This window comes from Antechinus flavipes, chromosome 3 (assembly GCF_016432865.1).
Source record: "Antechinus flavipes isolate AdamAnt ecotype Samford, QLD, Australia chromosome 3, AdamAnt_v2, whole genome shotgun sequence".
Classification (NCBI taxonomy): Eukaryota; Metazoa; Chordata; class Mammalia; order Dasyuromorphia; family Dasyuridae; genus Antechinus; species Antechinus flavipes.
Window position 1 is genome coordinate 629412197 of NC_067400.1, and position 14147 is coordinate 629426343.

The 14147-nt window shown below is 57.6% G+C and overlaps 2 protein-coding genes and 1 long non-coding RNA gene across 4 annotated transcripts; 2 read left to right on the plus strand and 1 right to left on the minus strand.

Moving 5' to 3' along the window:
* The first annotated feature begins 368 nt into the window (after positions 1-368).
* ZNF581 (zinc finger protein 581) lies at positions 369-8692 on the plus strand. Its single transcript, XM_051990128.1, has 2 exons — positions 369-1962; positions 7485-8692. The coding sequence occupies exon 2, from the start codon at positions 7537-7539 to the stop codon at positions 8074-8076; it is 540 nt and encodes a 179-aa protein (XP_051846088.1). The 5' UTR covers positions 369-1962; positions 7485-7536; the 3' UTR covers positions 8077-8692.
* Positions 2676-7491, minus strand: LOC127556741 (uncharacterized). Its single transcript, XR_007952503.1, has 2 exons — positions 7255-7491; positions 2676-5509 (listed from the first exon to the last, which is right to left on the minus strand). It is a non-coding gene; the product is annotated as an uncharacterized LOC127556741 (long non-coding RNA).
* Positions 8693-9941: 1249 nt separating the features above from the next.
* Positions 9942-13818, plus strand: CCDC106 (coiled-coil domain containing 106). 2 transcript variants are annotated; one of them, XM_051990127.1, is made up of 5 exons: positions 9942-10055; positions 10494-10569; positions 10748-11119; positions 11221-11430; positions 12346-13818. In XM_051990127.1, the coding sequence occupies exons 2-5, from the start codon at positions 10539-10541 to the stop codon at positions 12660-12662; spliced, it is 930 nt and encodes a 309-aa protein (XP_051846087.1). In that variant the 5' UTR covers positions 9942-10055; positions 10494-10538; the 3' UTR covers positions 12663-13818. The 2 variants fall into 2 exon arrangements, with proteins under 2 accessions (XP_051846087.1, XP_051846086.1); XM_051990126.1 differs by having other exon boundaries at positions 9943-10051.
* Positions 13819-14147: the final 329 nt, after the last annotated feature.

Consider the following 14147-nt stretch of genomic DNA (forward strand, 5'->3'; position numbering starts at 1 on the left):
GTCTTTCTTTTAGGGTGCTTCAGCTAGCCTGGCTTGGCGATATTATTGGCTTTCCATGTTCTAATGTGAAGAAGAATCTATTGGACTTTGATAATCTCAAAGTTGGTTTTCCATGGTGAGTCCTAGAGTTCTCTCTGCTCACACAGAGCAGAATCGGGAGCAAAGGCTGCTTGATGTCAAGGACTACCAAACCATGAGAGCTGCTGCCCTAAAGTGGGATGGAATACCTTGACTCATTATGCTATCTGAGGTCTATAAAACCCCATTAAAATTTTTTAATAGCTTTTTATTTACAAGTTATATGCATGGGTAATTTTATAGCATTGACAATTCGCGTTCCAATTTTTCCCCTCCTTCCCCTCCCCCCCTCCCCCAGATGGCAGGACAACCAATACATGTTAAACATGTTAAAGTATAAATTAAATACAAAATAAATATATATGTCCAAACAGTTATTTTGCTGTACAAAAAGAATCAGACTCTGAAATAGTATACAATTAGCCTGTGAAGGAAATCAAAAATGCAGGCGAATAAAAATAGAGGGATTGGGAATTCTGCGTAGTGGTTCAGTTCATTACTGCTCCGTTGGAACTGTTTTGGTTCATATCATTGCCAAAGATAGCCAGATCCATCAGAATTGATCATCATATAGTATTGTTGTTGAACTATATAATGATCTCTTGCTCCTGCTCATTTCACTCAGCATCAGTTCCTATAAGTATCTCCAGGCCTTTCTGAAATCATCCTGTTGGTCATTTCTTACCGAACAATAATATTCCATATTATTCCTATACCACAATTTATTCAGCCATTGTCCAATTGATGGGCATCCACTCAGTTTCCGGCCACTACAAAGAGGGCTGCCACAAATATTGTTGCACATACAGGTCCCTTTCCCTTCTTTAAGATCTCTTTGGGACATAAGCTCAGTAGTAGCACTGCTGGATCAAAGGGGATGCAGAGTTTGATAACTTTTTGAGCATAGTTCCAAATCGCTCTCCAGAATGGCTGGATGTATTCACAATTCCACCAACAATGTATTAGTATCCCTGTAAAACCCCATTCTTGTAGAAACATCATAGTGGAGGCTACTTTGCTCTAAGAGTTGAACAAAAGATGAACCAGGCTTAAATCTCAGCTGTCATTTTCTACTCGTGTGACTGTGAGCATCAGCTCATTTATTCATCGGCTCATTTATTTACAAATTCATCAAACAAGCCTTTATTAAATGTCACTATAAATTAGGCACTGGTGCATAAAAGTGAGGCAGCTCCTTCCTTCTGGGAAATTCCAGTCTATTGATGCCTCAGTTTCCTTATTTGTAAAATGATAAGGGAGAGGAAATAGGGCTAATCTCTGAGATCACTACCAGCACCCTGTCTGGGTCTGCGGTCTCAATTTAATCTGCTGTGAGGTGGAGGGTGAGGCAGGTCAAATCCTGATCTCTAAACCCAAAGAAAGCCGGGAATCTTGCTCTCGAGGACGTCGGTTACCCCCACTTTCTGGGAGTGTCCAGGAATGTCCCGCCACCCGATTCCCCCTCCAGCAGCGGATCCTCCAGAAGCAACTGTATTTACACGGTATGGGCGAGTACCGGAACAGCTTAGCCTGGAGGCTGAGCGACACTCCCGCTAGGGATCATAGAGAGGAGAGGAGGATAGAGAGGATGGGAGGGGGGTGGGTGGAGAACAGAGAGGGTGGGGCACAGAGATCCTGGCTTCAAAGTAAACGGGAGAAATGGCTGCTGTCCTACCTTAGGACAAGGAGAGCCTTTAAAGATTAATATAGCTAGGGGATGGGGGAGAGGAGGGAGGAGGAAGGAGACTTCGGGGACGATTAGGAGGGGCTTGAGGGACCCTGGAGGACTCAACCTCAGCATGAACATCATCCCCGCCCTCAAAAAACTCACGGTTGAATGGAGGGGGAAAGCAGAGAAACTTGGAGGGGAGACGGACAAGTTGGGTAAGGAGTGACCAGAAGGGAAGAAAAGTCAGAGAGGTCAGTCCAGCTGAGGTGGGAGGAGGCTTTTTAAGTTGATGGGAGCAAAGAAGGGGGAGGTGGGCTGTGTTCTGAGTTCTGAAGGAAGAGCGAAAGGACAATCTTGGGATCAAGGATCATGGATGTAGAGCTAGAAGGGGCTTTTAGAGGTCGTCTGCCGGGACACTCGTTTTGTGTGTTTTAGAGAGGTTACATGATTTCTTTGAAGGCATTGATAAGTAACAGCTTCAGGATTCAGAGCATCTGACTGAATCAAGATTTTCTTTCCCATTACCCGTCCATAGACAGATCATGGGAAAAAGTTCCTTGAAAGCAAGGATTCCTTGTTTTTGGCTATACATCCCCAGCTCCAGCATACAGCAAACTGCGGGGTACATAAGTACCATGAGTACTTAATACTCATTGGACTGATTTTAATTGAGGGATGACACGAAATCAAAGCATGGAAATAACACTAGACATGATGGACAATGGAAGAAAGCACCAGTTGCCTAATTTGACTGAGTCTACAAGATGTGAGGAGAGCTACATTGAAATAAAGGTGGGGAACTCATATACTGATTGTAGGGAGCCTCAAATGTCAGGAACAGGGATTTATATTTTACCTTGTAAGTCACGGAATGCCACTGAAACATTTGTGAATACAGAAATGATGTAACCATAATGCCACACTCAGAAAGAATGGATGAAAGCGCATTTATCCAGCACATACTATGTGTCAGAATGCAAATACAAAAGCAAAGACACTTTGTGTAATATTCTTCTCTGAAATGTAATATTACCTGGGAGCAGGTTTCTTGGGGTCTCTGGAGGCAGCCTTCATTTCATTTCAGCAATCACCCCAAATGCAGCCAGGTATTAAAGTCCAAATCTTTTAGTGTCTCTTTCCAAGTCTTGTCTCCTTTCCTGTGACCCAGTTAGCTTTCTTAGAGGCCTATCTCTCTCTCCTTGGTTCCGAGAGTTTAAGCTTCTGCTGCCAAAGCTTTGTCTTCTCTGCTTCTGCCAGCTTCTTGAGGTCCTCCTGAATGTGTCTTGGTTTCAGCCTGCCACCACTTCTCTGGTCTTCCCTCATTCTCCCTGACTGCCTTCTCTGGCTTCTGAATCTCCCCAATTGAGTCCTGGCTGAGGCTGCAAGAACTTCTAGTGTGCTTGTCCCTTCTGGCCCTGAGAGCTTCTTGCTTATATGCCCCACACTGCGTATATACCAATCATTATATCACTAGGAAACCGTTATTTGTTTAACCACTTTAAACATTTAACCACTGTTTCCTCAATTCCACTTAGTGCCTTGTTTCAAGTTCTGGCCCGTAATATCTCCTTGTAGCATGAAATCAATCATACTGAACCATGCTAAATTAGATAACTATTGTCTATCAATTCCATTGACTTAATACCTTGTAATAATCCTAACAACTTTCTGCCCTCAAAGAGTTATGTACAAATGAAAAGAGCACCAATTCAGAATCTAAGGCCTGTCCTGGTTGTGGGACCTCAGGCCAACCATACTCTATGCCTCAGTTTCCACTTCTTGTTGTCCTTTGTTCTCGAAGAGGACCAAAATGATCTCACTATGTTAGAACCAAATTGCTGTTGTCCAACTGTGGCTGATCAGACAAGCTTGGAATGCTTGGCCACAGGGCGGACACAAATAGTCCCTATGAACACTTGTGGGGCAGGGGGGCTTCTCTACTTTTGTGTATCTTACATTTCTTCTAAGCTAAATGAATTCTACTTTGCTTGTGGAGCACAGTACCTTCTCTGTTAAGGGTACGCTATGCTGGGCGGTTCCACGCCGGGCTTTCCCATGTCATACAATTGATTCTAACGTTCTTCAGAGCGACAGTGTCCTTGTATTGTTTTTTTCTGCCCATCTCGTGAGCGTTTGCCCTGTGAGATTTCTCCATAAAATAAATTTGTTTGGCAAATACACACTTGGCAATAGAACACTGTGACCAGCCCAACAGAGCTGGGCCCTCTACAGTAGAGTGGGAACACTTGGCAGTTTAGCTCAAGAGAAGACCTCAGTGTCTGGGACCTTAGGCTGCCAGGGGATCTCCAGAATCTTCCTAAGACAATTCCATGGCAGCGATTCAGTTTCCCGATGTGCTGGTGGCTGGTGCAGGTTTCCCAGTCATACAACAATGAGGTCAGCCCAAAGGCTCTGTAGGCTTCCATTTAGGAATCAATATTAACTTGTGCTCTCTGACACTTTCCAGCAGAGCGTCCAAAACACCGAACTCCACCGATCTAACTCTGGCAATGGGGTGAAGGGACGTGCAGGGAAAACTAGTACTTCTGGTGTGAAGGCTGCTGAGTCTTTTACAGGGCTGCTTTCTACCTTCCGCTTCTGTAAAAAGAAAGGATCGGGCTCGCTCTCTAAGGCCTTCCATCTTCAAGTTCTATGTTCTTCTAAGATGATCCAGAGCGTGGAGTTGGATGGAAAAGCTTTGAAAGGTTCACTATCGTCGAGCAAAATGCCTCGTATTTAATAAATACTGATTATTGATTCCCAGTGCTTAACTGGAAGCTCCCCATTAGCAATATAGAAGTGTTTGTTTGGAAGAACTGCACGGGTTTAACCTATAAGGGACTGCTTGCTGTCTTGGGGAAGGGGAGGAAGGTTCGGCAAAGGCGAATGTTGAAAACTATCTTTGCATGTATTAGGAAAAATAAAATACTATTAAAATTTTAAAAGTCACCCAGAATTCCCCGGGTTACTCTTCCAGAGTTCTAACTGGGAGAGACTCCACATTCTGCTCAGTGGCAGGCCCAGGAACCCTTTGGGCAGGCTCCCGGAAAGGAAGCTAGGGCTGCAAACCAGTGGATTCCCCTCCAGCTTCTATCGTGGGCGAGGGGGCAGGCAGGGAACATTCTAGGCAATCAGGAGAGAGGCTAGTGGGGGAGACAGGAGTTTTGGAGCCTTCCTCAGGCTCTGGCAAGGATGGAGAGACCAGGATAAAACAAGGGGAGCGGGGGAACAAAGCAGTGGGCAGAGAGAAGAGAGGATAGGGAGACCCCAGACAGGAAACTGGGGAGATACTACCTGAGCCGGCATTATACTTGTGAATTAGGGGAGGAATCCCTTGGGGGTGGGAAGGATTTAACCACAAAGGTCTTTCTCGTAGGAGCTGAGTAGCCACTGCGGGAATAGAAAGCTGGGCAGGCCATTTAGGCAGAAAGCCATCCAAGTTGGGCAGGCCGGTTAGCTAGACGATGGATTTAGCGGGACAGAGGGTGGGGACACCCAAGGGAGAGGCCAGCTCCTCGCACACAGAGCTGGATCAGGTGTAGAATGGAGTAGGGGTAGGACCCAAGAAGCACAGGAGCTGAGAGAGCCGGGGCTCCATGGGAGCAGAAGGAAAAGAAGGCCGAGTTTGAATTGGGGGTGGGGTGGGGGGTGTCTCAGCTTCCTCCTCTGCTATCCAGGCCGGCTGCTCCCCCCTGGCACTTAGCAAGAGTACTCTTCACGCCTCGGGACCCCCGGCCTATGGGAGAACATCCTGGAGATGGGCTGCACAGAGAAGGAGACACGATGAGGAAGGTTTGGGGGGGAGGCGGAGTTTGGAAGGGACACAGCAGAAACTCTAAGAAAGTACAGGGTGGGCAGGGGGCAGAGTAGGGGGCCTAGGGAGGAGAGAGTGCCCTTGGGACTGAGGGGAAGCTCTGGGTGACGGCGCAGACAAAGGCTCTGATCTTGGGGGACTTCTGGGGGAGCCCTGGAATCCCCCTGAGCAGAGCTATGCAGGCAGGTGAGGGTGTAAGGAAGGCAGGTCTCGGGGAGACATTAAGCCGTCTGTCTCGCGGCTGTCCCAGGGCCAGCTTTGTGTCCAGGCCCCGGAGGCCCCTGTCCAGAGCGGCCTCTCCCCAAGCCAGACCCTTCGGCCTCTGGGCCGGTGCCATTGGCTGTACCCCGTGTTGGAGGGCGCGCCGGGCCAGGAGCCGAGGGCCGGCAGGGCCGCAGAAGGTCCGGCTCCCAGCTCGAGGCTGCGGTCCGCGGGACGGCCTCGGGGAGCCCTGCGCCAGCCTGGGGGCTGCCGGGGCCGGGGGGAGCCGAGCCCCGTTTCCTGCCCCGGGCGGCGGCGGCCCGAGGCGGGGCTTGGCGCCCGTGCCGGGACTGCACCATCTGGAGGCCCCGGCCAGCCTTAGGTCAGGGGCGAGGGGAGGCGGCAGAATCTGGGGAGGAGTCTGGTCAGCTAAGGCGTTTGGCCGCGGGACCTCTCAGCCCCCCGAATCCTCGCGAGGAGGGGGACCCTAGTCCCAAGTTTGCCTCCTCACAACTAACGCTCCTGGGCTTGACGTCATCGGTTTGCGGGCGGGACCAAAGCGCGCAGGCGCACGGTGCGGGGTGCGGGAGGTGGGAGAGACCCTCCCGGGCCCTCGGAACCTTCCTCCCGCGGACGCGGCTTCCGGCCGGAGCTCTTCCGGTAGCCCGCGCCCCGCCCCCTCGCTAGCTCCCTCCCGCCGCCCCCCTCGTTCATCCGCGCCCCCTCCCATCCCCCTGACGCCGCCAGACCCGGGGGGGGCGGCCAGGTCTGGACCTCGGACCCCGGCCTAGGGCCGCTGCACCGAGTAGGGCGCCGGGCATCGAGAAGGCGGGCGGGCCTAGAGGGGCCAATGGGGGGAAGGAAGGAGCCGGGGTGGGGTAGAGAGGGGCGGGGCCGAGGAGCCCTGGGGGAGGGGGGTCTTGAGGGATAGAGAAGGCGGGACTAAAGAGGGGAGCCCTGGGGGAGGAAGGGGGCGGGGTTAGGGAGGGCTGGGGCAGGGGAGCCCTGGGGGACAAAGGGGGAGGGACTAAAAGGGGAGCCCTGGGGGTGGAGGGGGCGGGGCTAAGAAGGGGAACCCTAGGGACAGAGGGGGCGGGGCTAAGAAGGGGAGCCCTGGGGATAGAGGGGGTGGGGCTAGGGAGATCTGGGGGAGGGGAACCCTGGGGACGAAGGGGCGGGGCTAAGAGCTGTGGGGGAGGGGACCCTAGGGGATAGAGAGAACTTGGGGTGAAGGGGCAGGCTAGGAAAGTACAGGGTTGAGAGGGTCGGGGCTGGGGAGGGGGTATAAAGGAGAACGAACCCTCGGACCCTCATTAGGCAGGTGAGGGGCATGTCCAGGTGTGAGAGTAGAGGCCCTGCTAGGGTTGGAAGGGGGCAGGGCAGGGAGGCGCTGGGGGAGGAGGGGTGATTGGCTCTGGGGAGTTCAGGCTCCCTAGGTTGGTTCCCATTGCCCCTGGGCTAAACGCTGTGGGACCTTGGAGAGAATCCTTACCATCTCTGGGTCCCGGTGTCCTCGTCTGAAGGTCAGGGGGACTGAGCCAGATGAACGTCTGGTCCCTCTGGTCCTAAGCCAGCAAGGCCCCGGGGAGGGGGAGTCCAGAGTAGGGGGGGTGGGGGGAGGACCAGGGCCAGGCTGACTCAAGTCCCCTGCAGAAGGAAGGGCCCAGAAGACATGAGGAGGCCGAGGGGGCCCTGAGACGGACGGCCATTCTCTCTCTGCAGGTCCTCCTTCTGCGGATGTAGCTGCCGCTAGCCCTTGCCATCCTCCTGGGCGATGGCCATGGAACCTCCTCCCCCCCAGGCGTCTCCCTCCCCAGAACCGGGCCCCTCGTCCACCCCCGAGGCTCCCGGACAGCCGCCCAGGCTGGGCCGATACCTCCTCATTGACACGCAGGGTGTTCCCTACACGGTGCTGGTGGAAGAGGAGGCCGAGACCCCCACGGGGGAGGTGGCGGTGGGCTCCAGCTCCCGAAAGTGCTACAGCTGCCCCGTGTGTTCCCGAGTCTTCGAGTACTTGTCCTACCTTCAGAGACACAGCGTCTCCCACTCGGAGCTCAAGCCCTTCATCTGCGCGGTCTGCGGGAAAGCCTTCAAGCGCGCCAGCCACCTGGCCCGCCACCGGTCCACACACAGGGTCGGGGGCGGCCGGCCCCACGCCTGTCCCCTGTGTCCCCGAAGATTCCGGGACGCGGGGGAGCTGGCCCAGCACAGCCGAGTCCACTCGGGCGAGCGACCCTTCCAGTGCCCTCACTGCCCTCGGCGCTTCAGTGAGAGAAATACCCTGCAGAGACACACTCGGAGGAAGCATCCGTGACAGGGGTCTGCAAAGCCTGGCTGTGTCCCCGCGGGGGCCCCTACCAGGGGAAAGGACCAGAGAGCTGGGGCCCGGATAATCCCCCTCAAGTTCAGGGCCGAGGGGCGGGACCTCTGCACGGAGACCAACCGAGAGCTCCGAGGCTGGAATCCTGGCTCCGGGCCACTTTCCTCCCTTCTGCCATGAGGGCCTTGGACTAAGGTGACCTCTAAAGTCCCTTCCAGCTCCAGCTTGCTGGACACGGGCGCAGCTCCCGGCCTCGGAGGCGCCTCTTCGAGGGGGTGGCCGGCCCTTCCTTTCTCAGAGGAAGTACTTGGCGTGTGGGAAGAATCTGAGCAGCCGCCCCACTTGGCTGTAGGTCTTCTGGTGGCCATTTGTGGAGGGGCTGAAGAGCTAGGGGAGCCTCCATCCCATCCCCACTCCCACCTGGGAGAGCTCTGGGCTGCCAGGTCCCAAAGCAGCTGGGGATCCCCTAGAACTGCCCTGGGGGCAGATGGGGATGTCTCCTCTCTTTTTGTAGGCCGGGCCTTGTGGTGGGAAAGGCCCCATCCGGACCCGAAGGGCTGTAAACCAATGAGCAGAATAAATGCAAAGAGTTTTCAGTGAGGAGACTCGAGATTGGTGTTTGACCAAATCTTTCTGATGGGTGGTCCCTCCCGAGCCCCTCGGCAGCCCCGCTGTGGGGCCCTCCTGGCTCTGCTCCTTGGGAAGGGCTCCTCTTTCCCCCGGCTTTAACCTGAGGGCTTCCAGTGGATAGGATGCTAGTGAATGGAAGAATTGGGGAGGGGGTTGGGCCAGATCTAAAGTTCATCCTTCTGTGTGGGTAAGCCTCTTTGGTGGACGTTTGGGACGGGCTTCGGGGCTGGGTTCAAGCTGCCTTAATAGCTTTCCCGAGCTCTTCCCTGGGGGCAGCTCTTTGACCGCTGGATTTGGAGTCGGAATTGGGGTTCAAAACTCCATCCCCCAGATAGTCACATCTCTCTATTTTGGAATAAAAGAACAAGGGAACGTGCATTTAGTAGGTGCTCCCTCCAGGCCACACACTATGCTCTGGGCCTAATGACACAACGGGGTGGAGGGGAACAGACGCAGGCTCCCCTTCCAGAAATGTGCCGCTGAGTGGGTCACGGGTCCAGGGCTGGGGGGGAGGGGGTGCCCCATCAGTAAGTGGGCCAGTGGCGCCCTGGGAGGGAGAGAGCGGCGCAGCCCGGGGACAAGGGCGAACCTCTTGGGGCTTAGATGGACCCACCTGCGGGGCTTGAGGTAGGATGGGGCAGTGAAAGGCGCCACCTCTGGAGTTGGGGTTCCCATGTCGCCAGTAAGGCGATTGTGTGCCCTATGACCTTGAGACAAGTCTCCTCCCCTTTCTGGGCCTCAGTTTCTCGTCTGTAAAATGGGGGAGATGGACATAAAGCTCCGAGGTTGGGTCGCAACCACCAGAACCCTAAAGCCCATTTGGAGAGAAGTAGGGAGGGGATGTGAGATATCTGGACGTTTCATGGAGTCCCAGAATTTTCCTGCGGCCCCTGGCTACGGCTCCTCCCTCCCTTCCCCCTCCACTCCCCCGTCCTTTCGGGAGGTCACGGCTTCAGGAATTTGCCGAAGGTCCCTGCCCGCCCTGGGCAGTCGCCGCAGCCCCTGGGTTGGAGGGAGGCGCTTTGGAGCGGAGGCCGCTAGGGCCCGTCACACAAGTGCCCAACTCGTTCCGTGGCGCAAGTCCCTCCCGTGGCGCCCCACGAGACCCGCCCCCCAGGTCCCAAGGAGGGCGCTAGCCTCTGGGCACGCGTGGCTGGCTCCGCCCGGTGCGGGGGCGTGATCACGCTCCGATCGCGCGCGGGGGGGGAAGGCGGCGTGGCGTGGGCTGGGTGGGGGGAGCTTTCCTCCGCCCCCCGCGCCGGTGGCACTTTGCAGACGATCCCCGGAGCTGGGCATGGGCGCCGCCACTGCTCCCGGGGCCGGAGTCCGCGCCGCGCGGGTGGGTGAGCGTGGGACCGTGGGCGGGGTGTGTGTGTGTGTGTGTGTGTGTGTGTGTGGGAAGGTATAAGGAAGAGGGGAGATCGGCCGGACCTTTAGCCCAATCTTGAGTCCCCAACCTCGATGCGAGCCAGGGGGGCCCCGTGGGACAAAGGGCGGGGGCGGAGGGGGGCCCCACGCGAGACGCACCCCTTCCCCCTCCCCTGCCAAGGCGCATGCGCTGGCGGCTCCAGTACCATCGGACAATGGGGACCGGAGGTCCACGCGTGTGCGGGCGGGTTGCGTGGAGCATCGGGGCTGCGGGGGAGGAGGGATGCCCGCGCTGGCGTGGGGACTGTCCATCGCTCCCCGCTGTCCCAGGTGTTCCACTCCGGCCCGGGCCGCTCTCCGTGCCCCCGCCCCTCCCCTTCCCCCAGCTCACCTGTGGCTGGTCTCTCATCCAGTGCCCCTGAGGCGCCGGGAAGCCAGGGTCCGGCCGAGGCTGCGTCATGAACGAGCGAAACGGCCGGAGGCGGACAAGTGAGCAGCCCCTTCCTCCCCCCGGGACCCCACCACCGGCGGCGCGCGGGGAGGTGGCGGGGGTGCCATTTTGGCGTCCCGGGCCCGAGGTTGGGGAGGGGGAGGAGGCAGCGCCCGAGATGTCGGGAGGACGGAAGCCTCCTTTCCCGATCCCACCTTCCCTCCCCTTCCCTTCCAGTGAAGAAGGATGAGGAGAGCTTTGAGATCTCCATCCCATTCAACGAGACCCCTCCTCTAGAGTCCCCCCAGATCTTCTACGGCTTGAGTCCGCCCCAGGCAGCTTCGAGGGTGAGACTGAGGGCTGGGGGAGGGGGGCGGAGGGCCCCACGCCGGAGCCTTGCCCTTCTCACCCTCTCTGGGCCCTTCCCCCCAGAGCCCCCGGAGCCCACATCCCCCACCCTGGCGCTGATGAATAGCGTGAAAACCCAGCTGCACATGGCCTTGGAGCGGAACTCCTGGCTGCAGAAGCGGATCGAGGACCTGGAGGAAGAGCGGGACTTCCTGCGCTGCCAGCTGGACAAGTTCATCTCCTCGGCCCGCATGGACGCAGGTAGTGGGCAGGCAGGGGCTCCGGCCGGCGGAGGCTCGGCTCCTCCCCCACCGCCCTTTGGGAGAGAGCCATCTCTCTCCTTGTCTCTTTCCCATCTCCAGAGGACCACTGCCGGGGCAAACCCGGCCCCCGGCGGGCAGAGGGCACGGACGGCCGTGGTGGAGGGGAGGCCTCCGACCCGGAGTCAGGGGCCTCCTCCCTCAGCGGCTGCTCGGAGGAGGGGGGCTCTGCCGAGAGGAAGCGCCAGAAGCAGAAGGGGGGCGCTGGCCGCAGGAGATTTGGGAAGCCCAAGGCCCGGGAGAGGCAGAGGGGTGAGTGTGGGAGGACAAAGGAGGGATGATGGGGGGAGAATGGACGGGGTTTTCTGGCGGATGCGTCCGTCTGCCCTCCCTGAGATCCTGGCGTCCGGCTGTCCGGCCCTCTCTTTTCTGAGCTCTGGGCGACCAGTTGGCACAGGGAACGGTGCCGGGCCTAGGGGTGGGCAGACCTGAATTCAAGTCCAGCCTCAGAACCGTGGGCAAATCACGTCACCTCCGATGGCTCGGCTGCAGAATGGGGAATAAAGGGAGATTCAGATAAGCCCTATCGGGGAAGCACTCGGCGGAGGGCCTGGCCCAGGTTCCCTTCACCCTCTGGGTGGCAGGACCGCCCGTGTTCCTCCAGTGGCTGGCTTCGGGACCCCAGCTCAGGGCAGTCGATGCTTTGCTCCCCGCCTCAGGCGGCCGGGGGGCTGCCAGCCCCACCCCTCCTTGCTCTCCCAGATTCTGCCTTCCTCTGTCTGGGAGGCCTCATGATGAATTGGAAGGCTTTGTAGAAGTCAGGGCACCTGCCATGGCTGACTTGGGAGAAGTGACCTCAGGGGCAGACCGGGAGCCTAGATACCAGGGTTCAGATCTCATCTCGGGGACTTTGGGATTTTAGGGTCAAGCCCCATAAACTCAGTCGTCATCTGTAAATGGGGGCAAGACTCCTTCCCCAGAATCCTGACAGCACGTCGGGTGGGAGAGACGGGGATGGGCGGCGGAGAGAGCCGAGCCATCCTCTCGGGATCCCGGGGGAGGGAGCGGTGAGGGACCCATTTATCCTAGGTGAGGGAGGGGTGAAATCACAGTTGTGGCCGTTGAGGTGACCGCCCCAACCCCCTCTTGGGGAACTCCTAAGCCAAGCCAGCCCCCCGGGGTGTCTCCAAGGAAGGAGCTCTCAGCTGCCCTCTCCCTGCCTCACAGTGAAGGATGCCGACGGGGTGCTGTGCCGCTACAAGAAGATCTTGGGCACTTTTCAGAAGCTGAAGAGCATGTCAAGGGCCTTTGAGCACCACCGGGTGGACCGCAACACGGTGGCCTTGACCACGCCCATCGCCGAGCTGCTCATCGTGGCGCCCGAGAAGCTGGCCGAGGTTGGCGAGTTTGACCCGTCCAAGGAGCGGCTGCTGGAATACTCCCGCCGCTGTTTCCTGGCGCTGGATGACGAGACGCTGAAGAAGGTGCAGGCTCTCAAGAAAAGCAAGTTGCTGCTGCCCATCACGTACCGCTTCAAGCGGTGATCCCAATTCCTGTCCCCAGATTCTCCCAGAGCCAGCTGCCATCTGTCACCTGCCTTCTGTCCCCTCCGTCCTGCATCCTCAGCCTCGAGGCTCTTGGGCCTGGATGCCCAAGGCAGCTGGGGCCTATCCCCGTCCGTTGGTGGAGAGATCCCACATGGACCATCACGTTTCTCCCGCCTGGACCCACCCCCTCACCCCCCAGCTGTTAGCCTTCAGGTGCTGCCTCCTCTTCCCATTTGGCTGCTTCAAGCGGCCCCTCCGGCTCCCACTCCATGACTCTGCTTCCCCTCGAAGCGGGTTTTTCAAGCGACAATCCTGTTCCCTGTGCTCTTGAGGTGTCCTCCAGAGGCAGCGGCTGGCTCGTGTCCTACGCTCTCACGGGGCTCCTGTCCACCCCTTCTCACCAGGGAACCCCTTATGGCCCAAAATGGTTCTTCTGTCCCAGGACCGATAGGTCATTTACCACTGTACCTTGCCCGCCCGGGCCCCTTAATGGTGGCCCTCAAGGAGCCCCACAAAGGCCCAGATCTTGGGTGGGATTCTGCCCCTCCCTTTCCTCCCTTCAGCACCCTCTCCCCCAGCAAGGATGTGTGTGTGTGTGTGTGTGTCCCCGCATAAGCGGTGCGTTTATATGATGTTCCAGGGGGTGAGGGTGGGTCTTGCTGGCTCCTCTCGGGGAGCCAGTGTATCTGTATGTATATATTATCTTCCATGCTATCAGCCTCAGTTTCCCAACCCCGCGGCCCTGGTTTGCGTTCCTTGATTCCGAATCGGATCTCCTCGTCCCAAACGCAAGCTGAGATGCCAGGGCGTTCTGCAGGGGCTCCCCCAGTGGCCGGGCTCGGGTGCATTTAGAGTCCCGGCTTCTCCTCACTGCTCTGGCTAGGACTCCACTCTCCTCCCTTCCCTTCCCTAGCCCTGTTTCCTTCTGCGAGACCTTGGATAAGTCCTTTCCACGCTGGGTCTCCGGGGCTTGGCCTCCCGCTCCCACTCCAAGCGCCCGGGGTGGGGGGGCAGCCCTCGCCCCTTCCCGGGAGGGGGCGGGGACCAAGAAGGGGGGCGCTCCCTCCCCGCAGCTCCCTGGGGCGCCCGGGATCAACAGAAATGAATTATTCACAGAGTTTAAATTAAAAGTTAACCAGCAGATTTGGAATAACCTTGGCCTCGCTTCTGGCTCTTGGGGAGAAGGGCTGGGAGATTGGGGGGTGGGGGTGGCGTGGGGACCGGGCGGCGTGGAGCCGAGCTCTCAGGCCGTCTCCACTCCAGGTAGCGCCTGGCCGTCCGCGAGGCCATAGCGCAGGCGCCGCTCCAGCGGGTCCTTCGTTTCTAAGGCAACCGCAAAGGGAAGGAGAACGCGGTAACAGTCTTAACTGGCCCGGGACCAGTCGGCTTTAGAGGAATAAAGTGCGCGTGCGTACTGGCGAGTGAGGGCGGAGAGGAAGGAGGGGTAGCCTTCGCCCTCTCTCCCCATTGGTTAGCCCGGCT